This window comes from Carcharhinus amblyrhynchos, chromosome 21 (assembly GCF_965287045.1).
Source record: "Carcharhinus amblyrhynchos chromosome 21, sCarAmb.v2.hapA, whole genome shotgun sequence".
NCBI lineage: Eukaryota > Metazoa > Chordata > Chondrichthyes > Carcharhiniformes > Carcharhinidae > Carcharhinus > Carcharhinus amblyrhynchos.
The window spans coordinates 5,532,236-5,555,606 of NC_137344.1; the positions used below are offsets into that span (position 1 = coordinate 5,532,236).

General features: G+C 44.4%; 1 protein-coding gene across 2 annotated transcripts in view; it reads right to left on the reverse strand.

Annotated features, from left to right (window-relative positions):
- The window catches only part of cep112 (centrosomal protein 112), a 468,252-nt gene that overhangs the window by 4,682 nt on the left and 440,199 nt on the right, over window positions 1–23,371 (reverse strand). For both annotated transcript variants that reach the window (XM_080209170.1, XM_080209169.1), the window contains 2 exons: window positions 14,867–14,968; window positions 4,118–4,182 (listed from right to left, as the gene is read on the reverse strand). In XM_080209170.1, coding sequence (XP_080065296.1) covers window positions 4,118–4,182; window positions 14,867–14,968 — 167 coding nt within the window. The remainder of the gene's footprint in view (window positions 1–4,117; window positions 4,183–14,866; window positions 14,969–23,371) is intronic.

A 23,371-nucleotide genomic window follows, 5' to 3' on the forward strand; every position in this document is an offset into this window, starting at 1 on the left:
GACATTCTTGCTATTGAAGGAGTCCAGCAAAGGTTCACCAGACTGATTCCCGGACTGGCAGGATTGACAAATGAAGAGAGACTGGATCGACTGGGCTTGTGCTCACTGGAATTCAGAAGAATGAGAGGGGATCTCACAGAAACATATAAAATCCTGATGGGACTGGACAGGCTAGATACAGGAAGAATGTTCCCGATGTTGGGGAAGTCCAGAACTAGGGGTCACAGTCTAAGAACAGTGGGGTAAACTATTCAGGACTGAGGTAAGGAAGAAGTTCTTCACTCAGAGAGTTGTGAACCTGTGGAATTCACTGCTACAGAAAGCTGTTGGAACCAGCTTGTTAGATATGTTCACAGACGGAGCTGGACATGGCCCTTGCTGCTAAAGGGATCAAGAGGTATGGAGAGAAAGTGGGAGTGGAACACTGAAAGTGCATGATCAACCATGACCATATTGAATGCTGGTGCAGGCTCGAAGGGCCGAATGGCCTGCTCCTGCACTTATTTTCTCTGTTTCACCACAAAGATTGCAGTGATTCACGGAGAGTCCCGAACTTGAATGCAACCAGTATCACCCACATCTCAACAATAACATCTTGCATTTATATAATATCTTTGATGAGGTAAGTTGTTCCAAGGTACTTAACAGGGGCATTATCAAACAAAACTTGATACTAAATCACTTAAGGTCATGTTATTTGAAAACCAAAGGTGCCATGAGGAAACTCCTCTCTCTGCAACAAATTCTGACCTGGAATGCAGAGCCTAATAGAGCAGCAAAAGCAATTTCAATAATAACATTCAAAGCAATTGGATAATAACTGAAAAGAAAACATCCTCATGGTTCTTGGGAAAGAGTAGGGAAGATGAACTAATAGGATAGCTCTACCAAACAGAGATGATGGGCTGAATGGCCTCCTTTGCATTGTATGATTCTATAAATCAGAAGTGCAAAGGGACTTGGGAGTCTTAGCTCAGGATTCTCTTAAGGTTAACTTGCAAGTTGAGCTAGTAGTTTGGAAGGCGAATGTAACGTTAGCATTCATTTTGAGAGGACTAGACTACAAAAGCAGGGATGCTTTTGTGTTCTTTAAAAGGCTCTGGTCTGACCACATTTGGAGTACTGTGAGCAATTTTAGACCCTGTATCTAAGGAAGGGTGTGCTGGCGTTGGAGAAGGTCCAGAGGAAGTTCACAAGAATGATCCTTGGAATGAAAAGCTTGATGCATGAGGAATGTTTGAAAACTCTGGGTCTGTACTTGATGGAGTTTAGAAGAATGAGGGGGGATCTCATTGAAACTTACAAAATACTGAAAGGCCTGGATAGAATGGACATGGATAAGATGTTTCCATGAGTGGGAGAGACGAGGATCCGAGGACACAGCCTCAGAGTAAAGGTATGACTCTTCACAACTAAGATGAGAAGGAATCTCCTCAGCCAAAGGATGGTGAATACAAAGAACAAAGAAAAGTACAGCACAGGAACAGACCCTTTGGCCCTCCAGGCCTGTGTCGATCATGATGCCCCAACTAAATTAAAGAAAAAAGACTTCTGCCCTTATCCAGTCTGTATCCTTCTATTCCCTCCCTATTCATATAAGGCAGTACGGTGGCACAGTGGTTAGCACTGCTGCCTCACAGTGCCAGGGACCCGGATTCAATTCCTGGCTTTGGTCACTGTCTGTGTGGAGTTTGCACGTTCTCCCCGTGTCTGCGTGGGTTTTCTCCAGGTTCTCCAGTTTCCTCCCACAGTCCAAAGATGTGCGGCTTAGGCTGATTGGCCATGCTAAATTGCCCCTTACTGTTAAGGGGACTAGCTAAGGTAAATGCATGGGATAATGGGAATAGGGTCTGGGTGGGATTCTGGTTGGTGCAGACTCAATGGGTCAAATGGCCTCCTTCTGCACTGTAAGGTTCTATGATCTATGTACCCATCCAGATGCCTCTTAAATGTTGCTAATGTGCCTGCTTCCAAACCTGCTCTGGCAGCGTGTTCCAGGCACCTGCCACTCTGTGTGAAAATCTTCCTCTGCACATCTCCATTAAACTTTCCCCCTCTCACCTTGAAGCTCTACCCCGTTGTAATTGACACTTCCATCCTTGGAAAAAGCCTCTGACTGATAGGTCCCATCCTGCCCTGGGGACTTGTCTACCTTAATACAATTTAGGAGACCCAACACGTCCTTCTTTGATATATTGACATTCTCAAAAGCGTTCACACACCTATCCTTGATCCCAACATCTGTCAAGTCGTTCTCCTTGGTGAATACCAATACAAAGTACTCATTAAGGATTTCATCCACTTCGTGTGACTCCATGCATAACTTCCCTCTATTGTACCTGAGTGGGCCTAATCTTTCTCTTGCTACCCCGTTGTTCCTAATGTGTGCATTAAAAAGTCTTGGGATTCTGCTTGACCTTGTTTGCTAAAGAATTCATTGCCACAGAAGGCTGTGGAGGCCAGGTCATTGAGTGTAGTTAAGGTGGATATAGATATGTTCTTGATTGGCAGGGGATCAAGGATTATGGGGAAAAGGCAGGAGAATGGGGTTGAAAAACCTATCAGCTGTGATTGAATGGCAAAGCAAGCTTGATGGGCTGAATGGCCTAATTCTATTCCTATATCTTGTGGTCCTATAAGGAGATACCAAACCATTTGAGCAAAACAGTGAACATGGTTTGAAGGGGCTGGTAACTGGTTGGCTATGATACGTATTGCAGTGATACAATCCTCACAGTCTCAGCTCACGTGAAAGTAATGGCTGCAGGATAGCTCGAGCTTAGTGATTCCGTTATGAAGTGACCTCAGGACAAGGAGGAAGATGGGATGGCTTCTCAGGGTAGCAGTGGCCGCCGTCAGATTAACAAAACAACTTTAACCTTACTTTAACAATTCCATAAGGCCATAAGATATTGGAGCAGAATTAGGCCACTCGGCCCATCAAGTCTGCTCCGCCATTCAATCATGGCTGATGTATTTCTCATCCCCATTCTCCTGCCTTTTCCTCATATTCCCCAATTCCCAAGATGCCTTCAATGTCTCTCTGCTGGTCTTGGAATTTTAACTATTTAAAGGCTCTGTGTCATCGGCAGTTTCTGACCTGGAAAATGCAAAGTCTTTTTCACAAAGTTGCTTGTTAGGAATGAAAAAGGGGTGGTAGGAATTGGAATCTGCAAGAACTTCTGGATATTTCCAGGAAATGTAACTTCCACGGAGAAGGATCTTTGTGAAGATAAAAATCCCACCCAAAAATAATCTTTCAGTTTCAATTAGTTTCAGTTTTGTTAGGTGCTCCTGGGAACTCAGTGAGTTTACCCAGTGCAGAAGCTGAACCTCACTGGCCAGTAAAGTTCAGGTTGCGTCCATCGTCTGTGTAAGAGCTGGCTAATCTTTAGTAAAGCAGTCTGTTACATGATGCGGCACAGTGGCACACTGATGCATGGATAGTGGTGCATGTGTGGCACAGTGGTTAGCACTGTTGCCTCACAGCACAAGGGACCTGGGTTCAATTCCAGCCTCGGGTCACTGTGTGGATTTGCACACTCTCCCCATGTCTGCGAGGGTTTCCTCCAGGTGCTCCGGTTTCCTCCCACAGTCCAAAGATGTGCAGGTTAGATGGATTGGCCATGGTAAGCACATGGAGTTATGGGGATAGGGTCTGTGTGGCATGGTCTCATAGAGAACTTATGCAGACTCAATGGGCTGAATGGCCACCTTCTGCACTGCAGAAATTTTATAACTTTATGACAATTGACCTCAACTGTCTGGTATTAGGCAGAATTTCCACCCTGACAGCCATTCAGCAATATCTTTCAGAAAGTCTGTCTGTGGCCAGGGAGGCAGTGATGCTCCAGGGTCAAATAGCATCCCCAGAGTAAAGGATCCCACATAAATAATACCCACTTGATGAGCTTCCTGAGGGCTCTGCCCCACACCCCCCAGAAAATCTCCATCAAAATAGTTTTATGGTTTGCAGCTACATTTGAATTAAGTCGCTGTGGTAACAACTCCAGCTATGTGAACTGGTTCCGGGCAGCACCCTGCTGCTCCCACTCCAGAAACGGCGAAGGCACTGGGAGATGCCATTGTTAAACTGGCTGTGAAGTGAGACACTCACCTTCTATTGCGGTAGGTGTTCAGCTCCTCCTGAAGAACAGATGCCCTCTTTTGAAGGAAAGTTACCTAAAGTACACAAAGGAGAAATGTTATTTAATAAATAAAACGTGTTTAAAGAAACTGACAGGTTTCCGTAGCTTGTGCTGTCCAAATTTATAAATGACATTAAAACCATTTGAGCTGAATGTAGCAAATAACGACAGTGCTCCAAGTTGACGTGACCTTATTCCTTCAACAACAACTTGTATTTATACCCTGCCTATAATGTCATTAAAACATTATGCTCAATTTTTTTGTGCAGTGCATGAGTCCTTTAGATTATTTTGCACAGATGCATGGTAACTTTAAGTTGATAACTTGTGCGCAGTCTGTATAGGAATGGTTGTACAATTTAGTGGGAATATCAATCACAGGTCATTTCATAGGAATGTTATTAAACAAAATCTGGTACTGGGACACTTAAAGAGATATTAGGGCAAATAGTTTCTAAGTTTAAAGTTTATTTATTAGTGTTACAAATAGGCTTACATTAACACTGCAATGAAGTTACTGTGAAAATCCCCTAGTTGCCACACTCTGGCATCTGTTCGGGTACACTGAGGCAGAATTTAGCATGGCCAATGCACCCAACCAGCATGTCTTTCGGACTTGGGAGGGAACTGGAGCACCCGGAGGAAACCCACACAGACATGGGGAGAACATGCAGACTCCGCACAGTGACCCAAGCTGGGAATCGAACTCGGGTCCCTGGCACTGCGAGGCAGCACCGTGTTCAAAAGTTTGGTCAAAAAAGTGTTTTTAAGGAGCAACTTAAAGGAGGAAAGGGAGGTAGCAAGATAGAGAGGATTCGGAAGGGAATTCCAGAACTTCACATCCAGGTAGTTCCCCCAATCTCCATTTGTTAGCTGGATTAACTTGGCCACCTGCTCACCAAATGGATACTTAGCACTCCATCCCTGAATCCTGTAACATCCATTTCCAAATCCAACTTTCTCAACTCAATTCAAACAAACACACAATATATTTTTCCTCAGTTCTTTGGTTCTGAGATTGGCTAAGTAATTTCTCAGATTGCGAAAAGTTCTGGACATGTGTAGGGAGGATGTTCCCACAGACACAGACACCAAAACATAATTTTGCTGAATTCCTATTAAACTCTCAAAACATAAGCTGGTCACTGAGCAAGTTGAGAAGGAGGCTGGGATTCACTGCAGGCGGAACAGGAGGAGGTCAATGTTTGGGGAAAAGAGCAGTCATTATTTCCTCTCACCCTGTTTCAACTGAGTAGTAAAACTCCCATTCTGTGTGTCTGTTTATTGCTGACCTCTCCATGTTTCCCTCTTACTGTAGTGATTTGTGAATTAGACAACTGCCCCCCTCCATGTTCAAAGTCCAAACAATTTGTATTTGTAATGTTAAGGCTGGGATTGGAAGTGTGATGGGACGAGGATACGAGAGTTAGCACCTTGAGCAACGGAGGGTAGGAAATTCATTCAACAAAATCCAAATAACGCCACGCTGAAAGTTTACCAAATGACCAGTGACCATTTATTTGAATGAAATAATATTTTTCATTGCTATGTATTCTGACTGGTAGACTGGAATTTTAGGATTTTATTATCAACAACAGCAAATAATGCGACGTTGCACAATGAATGGTTTTGTTGAGCAGCAGTTCTGATGTGATCCCACTGTTCCCCAGGTCATAGCTAAGCTGTAAAATGCTTTATACACGGAGACGTATCCAGAATAAACATTCCAGTGTGCCTTGCAGCTTTGTACTGTAAGGTGAAAGTCCCTGAAAGTTGCGTAATGAAATACCTGTTGCCTCAGTCTTGAAATCAAACAAAGATGAAAGTACAGGATAAATCCGCACTGTGACATTAGTGTGTGCAAAAACAATTGCTCTTGGGCTCTGCGCTGATAAGCTGTGATAATGGCTGACTGCAACCTCCTGCTTAACTACTTTACGCCATCAACACTAAAATACCTTCCAGCTGGAATGAATTGGAAAAGATTTGGGGATCGAGGATAGAGCAAAGGAAACAAGCTCACTTCTCCAATGCTCATGAAGTGGAGATGCCGGTGTTGGACTGGGGTGGGCACAGTAAGAAGTCTCACAACACCAGGTTAAAGTCCAACAGGTTCATGTGCTATCATGAGCATTTGGAGTGCCGCTCCTTCATCAGGTGATTCCTGATGAAGGATCAGCGCTCCGAAAGCTCGTGATTCCAAATAAACCTGTTGAACTTTAACCTGGTGTTGTGAGACTTTTTCTTGTGCCAATGTTCATTGACAGGAATAAATCATTACCAATGATCTACATCTAGCCAGTCTGTTGGTCTTCTTAAGAGTCCAAATTGGGCATGGTGATATTATCAGAGTGATGGAGTCCATTGTCAGTGCTACTGTACTAGTGGAGTTTAATACTTTGTGGCTGGTCAAACAACAGGATAACACCCTTGAATTCTGCTCTGCAAATCTCCAGTTATTAACCTCTTATTGCTTAACTAAGAATATTATCTCCACACTGGGAGGAGATTGGTTTTATCCCACTGTAATGTGGAATTAAATGGGTCAAAATGCAGACATGGGGAAATCTGAAGCAGAATCTCCCCATGGAGTGGAAAGGCTTGTATTTACTCCACATCATCAGCCCTCTTTCTGCATGTGGCTAAAGCCAAAGAACAAAATCTGCCCTATTTGTCGTTTGGTGTGGCACTGTCATCAGGCTGTGTTGGGCAACTGCAAATAACATAATGCAATCAACAGCAAAACAGCCAATGAGACGAAATGGAACTGAGCCTTTCACCAGAGGGTAGTGAGGGGATCAACAGGTATTCCCCAACACTGCTCCATCACACAGGCACTTCAATAAAGTCCATGTCTTGTGCTTCTCAAAACAACTAATATTTATACAACACCTTTAACGTAGCAAAGCTTCCCAGGATAGGTTACCAGTCTGTTAGCAAATAAATTTTGATGCCAAGGCGGGGAAAGGACAATAGTGTCGTTGACTTGGTAAAAGGTTTTAAGTAGTGACTTAAAGGAGAAAAGTGAGGCTGAGAGGCAGTGAGGTGCAGGGAGGGAATTCCAGAACTTACGGCTTAGGCAGCTGAAGGCATGCCTGGCAGTTGTGAGTGATGAAAGTCAGGGATTCTCACAGCCATACAGAGATCTTGGACGGTTATAGGACTGTAGAAGATTCCCGAGATAGGGACGGGGGAGACCATGAGGAGATCTGAAAACAGTTTATTAAATGGAGTTGGCAATTGACTAATTATTAAATATTCCAAGATTTAGTTATGGATGCGGCTATCTGAGAAGAGTACATCTGCTCTGATGAGGCACTCATCCTATTGTTAACCAACCTGGAGCAGCAAGTAAAGGCTGAGTGTAGTAAGCTGTGCCAACTAGAAGATCCAGGTGGGGTGGTCCTGCCAGCTGGGCCCAGTTCCCCAGTGTTATTGAGAGGTTGCAGAGCAGGTAAAGTCAATCACGGTTCCTGCTCCTGATCCCAGATCGTTATCCCTACCGCAAAAATACATCCGCAGTGGAAGGTGATGAAACTCCAGCTTGGCTCTGATGTCCTCCCTGGTCAAACTGTCTACCAATAGCAGCCCATTTCGCCCATCAAGTCTGCACCGACCACAATCCCACCCAGTCCCTATCCCTGTAACCCCATGCTTTTACCCTACTAGTGCCCCTAACTCTAAGGATCAATTTAGCGTCGCCAATCCATTTAACCTGCACATCTTTGGCAGTGGGAGGAAACCCTCCTTCACACCAGAAGACTGGTCACTTTGGGGAGGTCCCGGGGGTTACTGGCACCTCCCAAGCAAACCAGCACCTTCAGAAGAGGTGATGGGGGAGATAACAGGAGTTTTAGTGAATGAAATGGAATAAGATGAAAGAGTTTGCATTTTATGAAATGCAGTATTGGCAGCCCATGTAACAGGTGCACTGGCAGCTGGGTTGGCAGCAGAAATACAATAACTGGTGCTTGACTTTCAATTTGGCATCAGGAAACTGACGCACACTGATCATTTTCAGGTCCCAACTAACATGTTGGCGCTAAGGATAGCGTTACATCAGCAACATGTCTGATGTGGTGCCATCTTTAAAGCAGGTTCCCTAATGGGGCAAGTGGTGAGCTCAGCATCAAATTAATAACATTGGATACTGCCAGGAGGTAAATCCTGATTCCAGTGTACAATCCTCAAAGGCAGATGGGTGCCATGATTGTCATTCTCTTGCAGAATAGAGGAGACAAGAGATCGGAGGGCCAGCAACCTTACAGTGCAGACACATGGTAAACAATTAACCAGAAGGTATCCCCCTGCTCTGCATTGAAAATTGTTCACTGGCTCTCCCCAGCCCATTAACAAACCCCTCAAACAACTTACTGGTTAGCAAATTGGAGATGAACAGGTCCATTGCTGCCCCCATCACTCTCCAAAATATGATGTGAAGATGCCAGTGTTCGGCTGGGGTGGGCACAGTGAGAAGTCTCATAACACCAGGTTAAAGTTCAACAGGTTTATTTGGTAGCACGAGCTTTCGGTGCGCTGCTCCTTCATAAGAACATATATAAGAACATAAGAAATAGGAGCAGGAGTAGGCCATCTAGCCCTTTGAACCTGCCCCGCCATTCAATAAGATCATGGCTGATCTGAAGTGGATCAGTTCCACTTTCCCGCTTTCTCCCCATAACCCTTAATTCCCCTGTCTATCAGAAACCTATCTACCCGTGACTTAAATATATTCAGTGAGGTAGCCTCCACCACTTCAACGGGCAGAGAATTCCAGAGATTCACCACCCTTTGAGTGAAGAAGTTCATCAACTGATGAAGGGGCAGTGCTCTGAAAGCTCGTGCTACTTTCCAAAATAACAATGTGTCCCAGAGATGTGGGGTCACTGACATGCCACCTAGAAGCATGATTTTAAAATTGCGCCCACACTCAATCTCGCTCTGACTGCTAAGTAAAAATCAGATTCTTGGTCTGAGAAGCTTAAAGCTAGTGACAGAAAAAAAGTCAATCACTTTTTCTGTCCCTGATCACTATCCCAAGAGGCCTTGTCTGCTGACTCTTACTTTGTAGGCTGCACAAAAAACCCAACTATTTGGCCGAGGCGCCTTGACTTGGAACCATATCGCCATTCCCTCTCTGTCGCTGGGTCAAAGTCCTGGAACTCTCTCGTGGCACTATGCCTCAGTGACTGCAGTGGTTCAAGAAGCTGCTCATCACCACTTTTCAAAGGGAAAGGTGAAGGTAAAATTATAAGAAGTACAACAGTTAATGGGAACCAAAGCATCAGGTTAGTATGTGAGGAGAAGGTGGAGGTGAATAGGATGAACATGCAGGACCAGGCTAACCAACATCAGAGGTTAATAAAGAGGTCAAATATGTGAAAAAGGTAGTGCACAAGAAAATCCTGCAAGGGAAAGACAAACCAGTAGGACATATTTATATAGTCCTATAGAGTATAGGAGCTGCCGTCTAATGCTTCAGTTGTACAGAACATTGGTTAGTCTGCATTTGGAGTACTGCGTCCAGTTCTGGTCACCTTACTACTGGAAGGATGTGGAGAGTCTGGAGAGAGTGCAGAGGAGGTTTACCAGGATGTTGCCTGGCATGGAAGGACTGAGTTACGAGGAAAGGTTGGAGAAACTGGGACTCTTCTCCTTGGAAAGACGGAGATTAAGGGGGGACATGATAGAGGTATATAAAATACTGAAGGGAATTTACTGGAGTTCTATGAGGATGTGTCTAGGGCAGTGGATAGAGGAGAGCCGGTGGATGTGGTCTTTCTGGATTTTCAGAAGGCGTTTGACAAGGTACCTCACAAGAGGTTATTGCAGAAGGTCAGGGGACATGGAGTTGGGGGTAGGGTGTTAGCGTGGATAGAGGATTGGTTGTCAAATAGGAGGCAGAGAGTGGGGGTCAATGGGTGCTATTCGGATTGGCGGTTGGTGACCCCAGGGGTCGGTGCTGGGGCCTCAGCTATTTACCATTTATATAGATGATCTGGAGGAGGGAACCGAGTGCAGGGTGTCGAAATTTGCTGATGACACCAAGATTGGGGGAAAGGCAAATTGTGCGGAGGGTGTGGAGAGTCTGCAGAAGGATCTAGATAGGCTGGGCGAATGGGCCAGGAAATGGCAAATGGAATTTAATGTTGGCAAGTGTGAGGTGGTCCACTTTGGTAGGAAGAATGGTAGGAAGGACTATTACTTACGGGGCGAAAAACTGCAGCAGGCGACGGTGCAGAGGGACCTCGGGGTCCTTGTGCATGAGTCGCAAAAACCCAGCTTGCAGGTGCAGCAGGTGGTCAGGAAGGCGAATGGGATGCTGGCCTTCATAGCGAGAGGGATTGAATATAAAAGTAGGGAGGTCTTGCTGCAGCTGTATAGGGCATTGGTGAGGCCGCAGCTGGAGTACTGTGTGCAGTTTTGGGCGCCGCACCTGCGCAAGGATATTTTGGCCCTGGAGGGAGTGCAGAGGAGGTTTACTAGGCTGATACCGGAGTTGAGGGGATTGAGCTATGAGGAGAGGCTGAATAAACTAGGCTTGTACTCGTTAGAGTTTAGAAGAATGAGGGGAGATCTCATTGAGACGTATAAGATGATGAATGGGATGGATAGGATAGAGGTGGAGAGACTCTTCCCGCTCAAAAAAGACAGTAAGACTAGGGGGCACAGCCTCAAGATAAAGGGGAGGCGGTTTAGAACGGAGTTGAGGAGGAACTTCTTCACTCAAAGGGTGGTGAATCTCTGGAATTCTCTGCCTGTTGAAGTGGTGGAGGCTGCCTCGCTAAATATTTTTAAGAAGCGGGTTGATGGGTTCTTGATAAGAGAGGGGATTAAGGGTTATGGGGAGAGGGCGGGAAAGTGGAACTGAGCCACAACAGATCAGCCATGATCTTATTGAATGGCGGGGCAGGCTCGAAGGGCTAGATGGCCTACTCCTGCTCCTATTTCTTATTATGTTCTTATTATGAATAGATAGAATCAATAGTGGTAGGCTGTTCCCTAGATTGGGGACAATTACGAGAGGTCACGATCTAAGGGTGAGGGGGGAGAAGTATAATTTGGATATGAGAGGAAGGTTCTTCATGCAGAGGGTCGTGGGGGTATGGAATGCGCTACCGAGTAGGGTGGTGGAGGCAGGCACGTTGGACTTGTTTAAGGTTTACTTAGATAGACACATGAGCGAAACAAGCATGGAGGGTTATAGTAGAGGGTATTAAATAGGGTCAGAGCCTCGGGACGACACCGGAAATGTAGAATTACATGTTAATGTTTTGTCCTTTTATTCCGCAGGTGTCGGTCCACCTTGTTGTCAAACGAGGGGCATGCACATGGTGGGTCGTGCGTGGGCTGCTCTTGGAGGTTCCGGGAGTGGCCTAGTACTTCGTGTTGGTGTGTGTGCTTAATCCTGGACCGGTAGACGGGCGCCGCAACAGCTCAGTGACTATCACTGCTAGCTGTGCAGATACATGGATTTGGGCCTGTGTCTGTGGGAGTTTGCGCATTCTCCCTGTGGTTGCGTGGGTTTCCTCCGGGCGCTCCGGTTTCCTCCCACACCCCAAAGATGTGCTCTTAGGCTGATTGGTGTACCAAATTGACACTATTCTCCCCTGAATCTAGCTAAATTAGGGGTTCCACTCACATACACACAGGGCAGGGTAGGTGTAGGAGGATGCGGCGGCGTGGGCTCGTTGGGCCGAAGGGCCTGTTTCCCGTGCTGGGTTGTTCTTTGTTCTTTGTATTTATAAACCCTGAACCTAAATGCACGCATTATTTGGAATAAGGTCAATGAGTTGTTGGCACAAATAGAAACAAATGGGTATGATTTATGGGGATTACTGAAACACAGTTACAGGAGGACCGGGATTGGGAGTCGAATGTCCAAGGGTACCCAACATTCTGGAAGGATAGACAGGATGGGACAGGAGATGGAGTTGCTTTACTGGTTAAAGGTGACATCAAGGCTGCATTAAGAAATGACATTGGCACTAAGGGCCAACATGTTGAATTGATCTTGGGTGGAAATAAAATCAAAGGAAAGAATTTACAGCCTTCCAAGCAATACTTCCAAAGGGCAGAGTATAAACCAAAAAATAATGAGAAGGGCGCAATGGTAATCATGGGTGGTTTTAACATGCACATAGACTGGATTAATCAAACTGGCAAAGGCAGCCTCGAGGGAGATTTCATAGAGTGTATGAGGAATTGTTTCTTAGAGCAATATGTTATGGAACCAACCAGGGAGCAGGTTATTTTAGATTTAGTATTAAGTAACGAAGAAGGGTTGATAATTAGTCTTGTTGGTAAAGATCCTCTTGGAAAGAGTGGTAACAGTGTGCTCAAATTTCAGATTCAGATTGAGTGAGAGAAGAAAGTGCCATACTAATAGAACATACAGCACAGTACAGGCCTCAAAGTTGTGCTGAGCTATATCCAAACCCAAGATCAAGCTATCCCACTCCCTATCATTCTGTGCGCTCCATATGCCTGTCCAATAACTGCGTGAAAGTTCCCAAAGTGTCTGACTCCGACTCCACTATCACAGCAGGCAATGCATTCCACACACCAACCACTCTCTGAGTGAAGAATCTACCTCGGACATCCCTCCTATATCTCCCACCATGAACCTTATAGTTATGCCCCCTTGTAACAGCTACATCCACCTGAGGAAATAGTCTCTGCACGTCCACTCTTATCTTATTATATCGCCTCTCATCCTCCTCCGCTCTAAAAAGCCCCAGCTCCCTCAACCTTTCCTCACAAAACTAACCCTCCAAACCAGGCAGCATCCTGGTAAATCTCCTCTGCACTCTCTCCAATGCTTCCACATCCTTCTTACAGTGAGGTGACCAGAACTGCACACAATATTACAAATGTGGTCTCAGCAAGGTCTTGTATAGTTGCAGCACAACCCCACGGCTCTTAAACTCAAATCTCCTGTTAATAAATGCTAACACACTATAAGCCTACTTCACGGCTCAATCCACTTGAGTGGCAACCTTCAGAGATCTGTGGATACGAACCCCAAGATCTCTCTGTTCCTCCAAGTCCCTTAGAACCCTGCCATTGACCCTGTAATCCGCACTCAAGTTTGTCCTACCAAAATGAATCACCTTGCACTTATCAGGGTTAAACTCCATCTGCCACCTTTCTGCCCAGCTCTGCATCCTATCAATGTTTCTTTGCAGCCTACAAGAGGCCTCCACCTCATCCACTACTTCACCAATCGTGGTGTCATCAGCAAATTTACTAACCCACCCTTCAGCCCTCTCTTCCAAGTAATTGATAAAAATAACAAATAGCAGAGGACTCAGCACTGATCCCTGTGGTACACCGCTGGTAACTGGCTTCCAATCTGAAAATTTTCCCTCCACCACCACCCTCTGTCTTCTATGAGACAGCCAGTTACTTATCCCCAATTGACCAAATTTCCTTCTATCCCATTCCTCCTTACTTTCTTCATGACCCTATCATGAGGAGCCTTATCAAATGCCTTACTAAAATCCATGTATACAACTGTTCTACCTTCGTCTACACATTTAGTTACCTCCTCAAAGAATTCAATCAAATTTGTGAGGCAAGACTTACCCCTCACGAAACCGTGCCGATTATTCCAGATTAAACTGCATCTTTCCAAATGGTCATAAATCCTATCTCCCAGGACCTTTCCATTAACTTACTGACCATCGAAGTAAGACTAACTGGCCTATAATTACCATGATCATTCCTATTTCCTTTCTTGAAGACAGGAACAACATTCAGCACTCCCCAGTCCTCTGGCACAATCCCCATGGACAGTGAGGACCCAAAGATCAAAGCTAAAGGCTCCTCAATCTCATCCCTTGCCTCCCAAAGTATCCTAGGATATATCCCATCTGGCCCAGGGGACTTACTGACCCTCAGGTTTTTCAAAATTGCTAATAAAGTTTCCCTCAAAACATCTACCTCTTCCATCCTATCAGCCTGTATCACACTCCCATCCTCAAAAAATGGCCCCTCTCCTTAGTGAACACTGAAGAGAAGTATTCATTCAATGCCTCACCTATCTCTTCTGACTCCATGCAGTAGTTTTATCATTGGTCAGTGGTAATTATATAGGCCTAAGGAAAGAGTTGTCCCAAGTAAACTGGTGCAAATAATTGAGGGCAGGACAGTTGAGGAACAATGGTGGATGACTGAAGCATATAAAACTTTAAAAGGGATTGATGAAGTAAGTGTAGACCAAATGTTCCCTTTGGTGGGGCAATCTTGAACAAGAGGTCACAGGTATAGGTTGAGAAGCGGTAGATTAAAACTTAGATGAGGAGGAACTGTTTCTCACAGAAGTTGGTGAATTTGTAGAACTCACTGTCCCATAGTGCGCTGGAGTCTGAATCATTGAATGGTTTCAAGAAGGAGATTGATATATTTTTAATTAAAAAGGGATATGGGGAACAGGTGGGGAGGTGGATTTGAGACCAGGGAGAGATCACCGATGATCTGATTGAATGGCGGAGCAGGCTCGAGGGGCTGAATTTGTCGACTTCTGCTCCTAATTTCTATGTTCCTGTGTAAAGGGCAATTAGGGATGGGCAATAAATAGCAGTGACAATCAAATCCCATGATAAAATTTAAAAAAAGGCACCCAATACGCACAGGCTAGGATAGTTTGAACCCTTGGCTTCAGGAGAGTTGTTAAAAATGAAAAACACATTAATTGTTTTACTGCTGAGATTTACCTGAGACTTCATGGAACTAATGGTGTCTTCAAGCTCCTGTTGCACTGTGGCAGGCATCAAACCTTTGATTTTCATTTCATATTCCTGTTGGATATGAGTGATCTGAAAAAAAAACAAAGATACTGAGGATCACATTTCGCTTTTAAGCAAAACCTGTCTGTTTTGGGATGAAATAAAATCAGGAAGCAATGGAATGGAATTTGGAGGTTTCTCAAAAAATTAGAAGTACTATTTTTAAAGGTGCAGAAGTCTGAAGTAAATTTGATTTTAAATCTGCTCTGATTCCGAAACTGCTTTCATCCAAAGTTCACCTCACTGAAATGATGCAAGACAATAAACCTGACAGCAAAATAAAGGGAACTAACTCTGACATGCCTTGTGTCTAAACGTTTGGCGATTACAACTTCAAATTCCATTCAATGTTTCAAACAAAAGCTGCAGAAACAGAGCATATTAAAAGACACAAGATGGGGTGTTTGACAGACACTGTGAGGGAGAGAACTCCTGCCCTCATAAAGATCTGGACTGGCACATGACTTTGTTCAGAAAAAGTTCACTAGGTTGATTCCTGGGATGAAGGGGCTTGTCTTATGAGGGAATATTGAGCAGGTTGGGCATATACTCACTGGAGTTTAAAAGAATGAGAGGTGACCTTATTAAGACATATAAGATTCTGAGGGGGGTTTGACAAATGCTGAAATCTAGAACTAAAGGGGTACGGTTTAAAAATAAGGGGTGTAGACCAAATCATTGAAGATATTCAAGGCTGAGTTACACTGACTTTTGATCTGTAATGCAGTCAGGTGTATGGGGGCAGGCTGGAAAGTACAGTTCAGGCCACAATCAGATTGGCATGATCTTATTGAACAGCAGAGCAGGTTTCAGAGGCCAGATAGCCTACTGCTGCTCTTGTTTCCTATGATCTTATAATAACAATAACCTGCATTTAAATGGTGCCTTTACAATTATAGAAATGTCATCAGTACATCACAGGAGTATGATCAGCCAAGACTTTGACATTGAGCACGTAAGGAGACAGGACAGGTGACTAAAAGCCTGGCGTGACAAAGGAGGAAAGAGGTAGTGAGATGTAAGGATCAAATTTTGTTTCTTACGCCTTCATGAGATGTAGGCATTGCTGACAAGGCCAGCATTTAGTACCCATCCTTAATTGCCCTTGAGTAGATGATGGTGGGCACACTTCTTGAACTACCTTGTGGTGTCAGCAGCCATGGTGCTGTCTAGGAGGGAGTTCCAGGATTTTGAGTCAGTGACAATGAAGAATCAGTGCTTTCTTTTCAAGTCAGGACAATGTGTGTCTTGGAGGGGAATTTGCTGCTGATGATATCCCATAGTCTTACCACCCTTGTCCTTCTGGGCCAGAGTCCTGGGGTTTGGGGGAGGCTGTCGAAGAAGCCTTGGTGAGTTTCTGCAGTGCATCTTGTAGATGGTACACACTGCACTGACTGTGCATCATTGCTGGTGTAGGTTTAAGCCCAAGCAGCTGAGGACACAGCCATCAAGAGCGGAGCAATAAAAATCCCAGGGGGACTTGAGACGCATTCTGTTCCTTTATAGACAAGACCACAAAAGGGAAAACTCATGACATCACTTCATCAACAACTCTACCTGCTCTGCTAAATATTCGCAACTTGAAGGGAAGCAGGCATTTCAAATAAAAAGATATCAAAGAGGATCATATTGAAGTTGCGTCTGAACTCGCCTCAGCAGTCTAGCATGGCAGGGCTTGCTGCAAATGGTAATTATCCACTGACAGATAATGTCCTTTTAACTATAATCTGATGGGTGTGGAAAATATGGGCCCTTTAAGAAGGAACTGGGTAAATTGCTGAGGGAGGGAAACTGCTGGGTGAGACTGCAGTGTCACGGATAACAAAGAGGTCTGCTGGAGCTTGATACTGGGGAGCAATTTTCTCAAGGGAAAGAAAGACTTGCATGTGCGGACATAGATGTCCTGAAGCACTTTACAGCCAAAAAAGTGATTGATGTGTAGATGACACTTGTGGTGTAGGAAATGCAGCAGCCAGTTTGTGCATAGTAAGATCCAATAAACAACAATGAGGCAATGACCAGATGTAACAAAGGGTTAAGGTATGAATACTGTATTGTCCAGAATACCTCTGTGCTTTTTCTTGAAAAATGCCACTATATCTTTCATGTCACCCAAGTGGAAGATGGGATCTTAGTTTAATGTTCTGTCCAAAACACAGCACCACTGACAATGTAGCCCTCCTTCAGTACTGATAGTGAGAATGTCTAGATTTTGTGTGATTCCCTCCAGCCCTTGCCACACGATCCGGACACCATTTTTCAGGTACTTTAGAGAAGGATAGCAGCGAGGAAACTGGCCCCTAGATTTACTGAAGGGTCCCTCACCTGTATACTTGATGCCATGGAGCAGAGGTGGGCTACAATACACCCTCAGGCTGGCAGGAGACTCTCTAACAAGGTGACAAATCTTGCCTGAGAGACTGGTGAGTGTCAGCAGCCTAAGAGGACATGTGTGCAACGCAGGAAAAAGATGAATGACCTACTTCAATCAACCAGGGTAAGTGCACCCTGTCTCCTTCTCCAACCTTCAGTCACCCCCTAGATCCCACATGAGGTGAGAACTATGCAGCTTGCAGGAGTGGGCCTGTGCTGGCAGCGAGCTTGCCTATGGAGAAAAAGTTAGGAGCCGCTGCACCTTCATTCAGATGACCAGGTTCAAGCGAGTTCTGTGCAGTCCAAACCCTTGACCATGTACTAAAACCATGCACCTGGCCCTACAGAAACACATACCAAGCAGCGAGGTCCACCCACCTGCAGTGTTCCACTGCCCACTCTCGACAGCACCTCAGAGGTGATCTGGGAGGAGTACACAGCTGTCATTCACACCATCCATCACAGAGACACACAACTGGATGGGTGACCTGAGCAGACAGGCTCCTGGATCACTATCTGCTGAGCACCACACTGTTTCTGAAGCGCAACAGGTGGAGGCAGGAATGTCGGTATTCCTGTAGGGCCAGGGGCATAGTTTTAGTACATGGCCTGGTCAAGGGTTTGGGCTACACAAAACTCACTTGAACCTGGTCACCTGGATGAAGGTGCAGCGGCTCCTCACTTTTCCCCCATAGGCACACACAAAAATAATTTAAACATAGATGCAGTATAAATCATGCACGCTGCTTTCCTCAGCAGAAGCTGGCCAAGTGATTAGAACATTGAATCCCTACAGTGCACAAGGAGGCCATTCGGCCCATTGAGTCTGCATCAACCCTCTGACAGAGCATTCCACCCAGGCCTAACCTCCACACATTTACCCCACTAATCCCTCTAATCCACACATTACTCCCCAACAACGGTGCCAAAACTAACCATCACATAGGTTTGACGGTGACAGAGCTGCCCATTTCCTCCCTGAGCAATTGTTCAACCAGTTCTGAGCTCTTCCCCAGGGCACAAATGATGATATTTGCATGAATCACAGAAATTTAACATGCAGTTACAGCAAGCAATCAGGAACGCAAATGATAACCTTTATTGCAAGGGAGTTGGAATAGAAGAGTAATGAAATCTTGCTGCAATAATATGTGGCTATGGTGAGACCACACCTGTGTACAGTTTAGTCTCCTAACCAAATGGAAGATCCACTTCTGTATTTGCCGTAGAGGAGCTGCATTAAAAATTCACCAGGCAGATTCCTGATGAGGCAAGATTGATTAGGATGCAGAATTTGGAGAATTAAAACTTGGTCCAATTCTAATGGAAAAAATAATTCTTGAAGCTTCTTTTACAGGGTGGATGCTGAGAGACTGTTTCCCTGGCTGAAGAATCTAGAATTAGGGAGTGATAACGTGAGGATAAGGGTTTAGTCATTTACTACTGAAATGAGGAAATTTTCTTCAATCAGAAAGTTGTAAATCTTTGGAATTTTCTCCCTCATTGAAGATATTCAAAACTGAAACAATAGACTTTTGGACATTAAGGAAAGCGGAGTTGGTGTAAAAATTCAGCCATGATCTTACTGAACTGAATACTCCTGCTCCAGTTATTATGCTCTTAACATATTCACATGATGGTAAATTATAAGACCATTAGACATAGGATCAGAAGTGCACCATTCAGCCCATCAAGTCTGCTCTACCATTTAATGAGATCATGACTGATCTGATATAATCCTCAACTCCACTTTCCTGCCTTATTGCCATAACCCTTGATTCCCTTATTAATTAAAAATCCTGTCTTATCTCAGCTTTGAACACACTTAACAACCCAGCCTCTACAACACTCTGTGGAAAAGAATTCCACAGATTCACTTCCCTCTGAGACCCTTTACTCTGAGATTATGTCCTCTGGTTCTAGACTCCCACAAGGGGAAACAGCTTCTCAGCATCTCCCCTGCCAAACCCCCAAGAATCCTATATGTCTCAATAAGATCACCTCTCATTCTTCTAAACTCCAATGTGTACTCAACCACTCTTCATGAGAAAATCCCTCCACACTCAGGATCAACCTAGACAACCTTCTCTGGACTGCTTCCAATGCCAGTATATCTTTCCTTAGATAAGAGGACCAAAACCGTTCGTAGTATTCTGGATGTAGGCTAATTAGGGAGGCAACACTTCCCTACTTTTATACTTCTCTTTGAAATAAATGATAATCTGCCTTCGCTATTATCTGCTGAATTTGCATGCTAGCTTATTGTGATTTATGCAAGCCCCCAAAATCCCTCTGTGCTACAGTTTTCTGCAGTCTTTCTCCATTTAAATAATATTCTTCTCCTTTATTCCTACCAAAGTGCAGAACTTCATATTTTCTTACATTGTATTCCTTCTGCCAAGTTTTTGCCCAATCACCTAAGCTGTCTATATCCTCTGTAGACTCTTTGCATCAACCTCACCGCTTGCCTTCCCACTTATCCTTGTGCAAACTGCAAACTTAGCGATATTACATTCACTTCTCTCGTCCAAGTCTTTAATATATATTGTAAATAATTGTGGTCCTAGCACAGATCTTCCCCATCATCATTTCCCAGTCTCGTTCTCTAAGTGGCCTGTGTTCACTTTGGCCTCTCTCTTCCTCTTTAAATGTTTAAAAAAGTTTTTACTGTCTGTTTTGTATTACTGGCTACTTTACCCTCATAGTTTATCTTCTGTATTATATTTTTGCTCACCTTTTGTTGGTTCTCTGGCTCATCACTAATCGTTGCTACATTGTACATTTTATCTTTCAGTTCAATACTTAATTTCCTTGGTTGACCATGGTTGGTTTTATCCCTTTCCTAGAATCCTCCTTCCTTTGTTGTGAGTCATGAACTATTTTCATAAACGTCTCCCATTACTGATCAACCGTCATTTCTGCTAAACACCTTTTCAAATCAACTCCAGCCAACTTCTGCCATGTTTTTTATTCATTCGTGGGACATGGGTATCACTGGCTGGCCAGCATTTATTGCCCATCCCTACTTGCCCAAAGGCAGTTGAGAGTCATTAACATTGCTGTGGCTCTGGAGTCACATGAAGGCCAGACCAGGTAAGGATGGCAGATTTCCTTCCCTAAAGGATATTAGTGAACAAGATGGGTTTTTCTGACAATTGACAATGGTTTCATGGTCATTAGTAGATTCTTAATTCCAGGTATGCTTTTCATTGGATTCAAATTTCACCATGTGAGATTCGAATCTAGTGATAATACCACTAAGGCCATTGCCCTCCTCTGGTCATTGCTTCCTAGGGGTTCTTCTAATCTGAGATTGTTTACTAAACGCACCTTATTATACATTACTTGATTCAAAATAGCCTGATTGCTGGTTGGGTCCATATAGGAAACTGTTCTGAGTATAGACTATGAATTCTTCCCCATGGCCACTCTGCCAGTTTGATTTTGCCAATTGACATGAAGTTTAAAGTCATCCAAGATGAATGTATTTTCTTTTTTTCACATGTTCTCATTATCTCCTGATTAATTCTCCATCCTCCAGTATAGCTAAGATTAGAGGACTTATAGATTACTCCCACCAGTGTCTTCTTCCCCTTGCTGTTTCTTACCTCCATCCAGATGGATTCTATGGACCCAATTTTACCATCAGGTAGGGGGGTGGGGGGGGAGGAGGAGGAGTCCGCTGCTACTCTGCCTGAGATCAGTGGGGGGAAGGGGGAGGGACCCATGATTGGTCTGATGGTGGGGATAAGTCGATCAGTAATGTTGGTGGGGGTGGGCCAATGTCTATGGGACTGGGGGGGTGCATTAGCCAGCCCAGTAGGAATATGGCAGGGAAGCCGCATTCTATCATTTACTTTCTGTGCACGCGCAGTTGGAGGCACTGATCGGAGCTGCAGAATTTCGGGTGTGTTAAGCCCCTCCTGTTGGCTTCTGCAGTGTGATTCGGAATTGCTGATATTTTTTCAGGCAGAATGCATATGGGGGTGCCTGAGAATGGGTCTAAAAGTTAGATCTGAAACACTGCCAATTTCAAGTCCACCCAGCATTTAGAATCAAAATGGTAAAACAGGTCCCAATATCTGCCGACCCAAGATCTTTCTTGCTAATGCACTTATTCCATCTCCTACTAACAAAGCGACCTCACCACCATTTCCTTCCTGCCTGTCCTTGTCCCTGAGTATTTAGTTCCTAGCTTTGATCGTGGGTTTCCTCCGGGTGCTCCAGTTTCCTCCCACACCCCAAAGATGTGCTCTTAGGCTGATTGGTGTAACAAACTGTCCCTAAACTATTCTCCCCTGAATCTGATTTCCAATGGGGGTACCATACACATACACACGGGTCAAGGTAGGTGTAGGAAAATGCTTTGTTAAGATGGCTGCACGGGCTCGTTGGGCCGAAGGGCCTGTTTCCCGTGCTGGGTTGTTCTTTGTCCTTTGTATCTCCTTGTAACCTTGTCTCTGTAATGGCTACGTTCCTTTGTTTGTCCATTCAAAAACAGGGCAGTTATACGAATGCATTCAGCACTTTTTGCTAATATTGGCAGCAAGTCATTTCTAAGCTGTGGTGCTTTCCACATGCATACTAACTGAAATATGTATCAATTCCTCTGGGCATCAAGTGACTGCCACAATACAGTCACGTATAGAAAGTACCTGCTTGGACTACTGAAATTTAAAATGTCTCCAAATTGATGGAAGCAATAATGTGCTATTTTGAAACTGTTCCTTTCCAAAGTATGAGGCATTTTCTCAAAGAAAGAACTAACATATATATAAAAAACACCTTTTGATAACACTAGATGTCACATTTTGTAGCCAACGAAGCAATTTTGAAAGTGTAGTCATTGCTCTCGGGACACAGTAAGCACCCACAAACAAGTTGGAGATAAATCATTAGACAATCCGATTTACTGATGTAGGTTGAGGGATATAGATAGGCCAGCACACATGGAGGTATTCCTCTGTTCTTGAAAACTGTCTTAGGGGTCTTTTACTGGCACCCAAAACAGGTCTTAAACTCTTATCCAAAAGGTGGTACCTTTGACACTGCAGTCTTCCCAAGGCACTTCATTGGGTAACAACCTGTTTTCTTATGTGCTCAGTCTCTGGGACAGAATTTGAATCATCAGACTCTGATTTAGAAGCGAGAGTTCTATCCAGAGCCACACCTGATTTCCCAGATTCGTATTGTTAACTGATGTACTCTTCAGAAGTAACTTCAACCAATCAGGATAACTTATTGTACTCACATTTCCTTTTGATGTTGCACTCTCTGATAAACAACTAATTTAAAAGAAGCAGATACTCTGTGAAGAAGCCACAGTGGGGAAACAGCTGCTGCAGGTCATTCCACGTTCAGGATTGTAGAATCCACAGACAAGCTTTTCTTTTTTCCTCTGTTACACTGTTCAATTTTCCTTTCTTTCTGCTGCTGATAATATGAAATTCCACACTGAATGGGCTGGCCCTCAATCAATGCTGATCACATCAGTGAGGAGTGGGCAAGTGTAGATTGGGTTGAAGAGTATCATTGTAGTTCAAGTCTGGTTGCCGTCCCTCTTTATGAAAAAATATTTGCCACCAGTAAACGGGAGATGGCAATTTGACACACAGCCGGACAATTAAAGACAGAGGACGGGATTTTCCAGCTGTGCTTGCCTCAAAACTGGAAGATGCCACCCAAGATCAATGGACCGTTCCACAGTCCATCCCCCGCCTGCTACGGTTCCCATGGAGGGCAAGGCAGGAAATTCCCCCATGCACTCACCTACTAAGGTTTCATTGTACTGTACACACCTTCCCTAGCATACAATTCCTCTTCTGGATCAACGGGATAAAACACATTGTGCAGTTCATAAAACCAGAACAATCAATGATTCTGTGTCTCTGGTGAGTTAGCTTGTCTCAACTGGAACAGCAGGGATGATACAATTCCTTTCACTGCACTGTGGCATACTGGGGGCAGCATGGTGGCACAGTGATTAGGACTGGTGCTTCATAGTGCCAGGGACCCAGGTTTAATTCCGAGCTTGGGTGACTGTGTGGAGTTTGAACATTC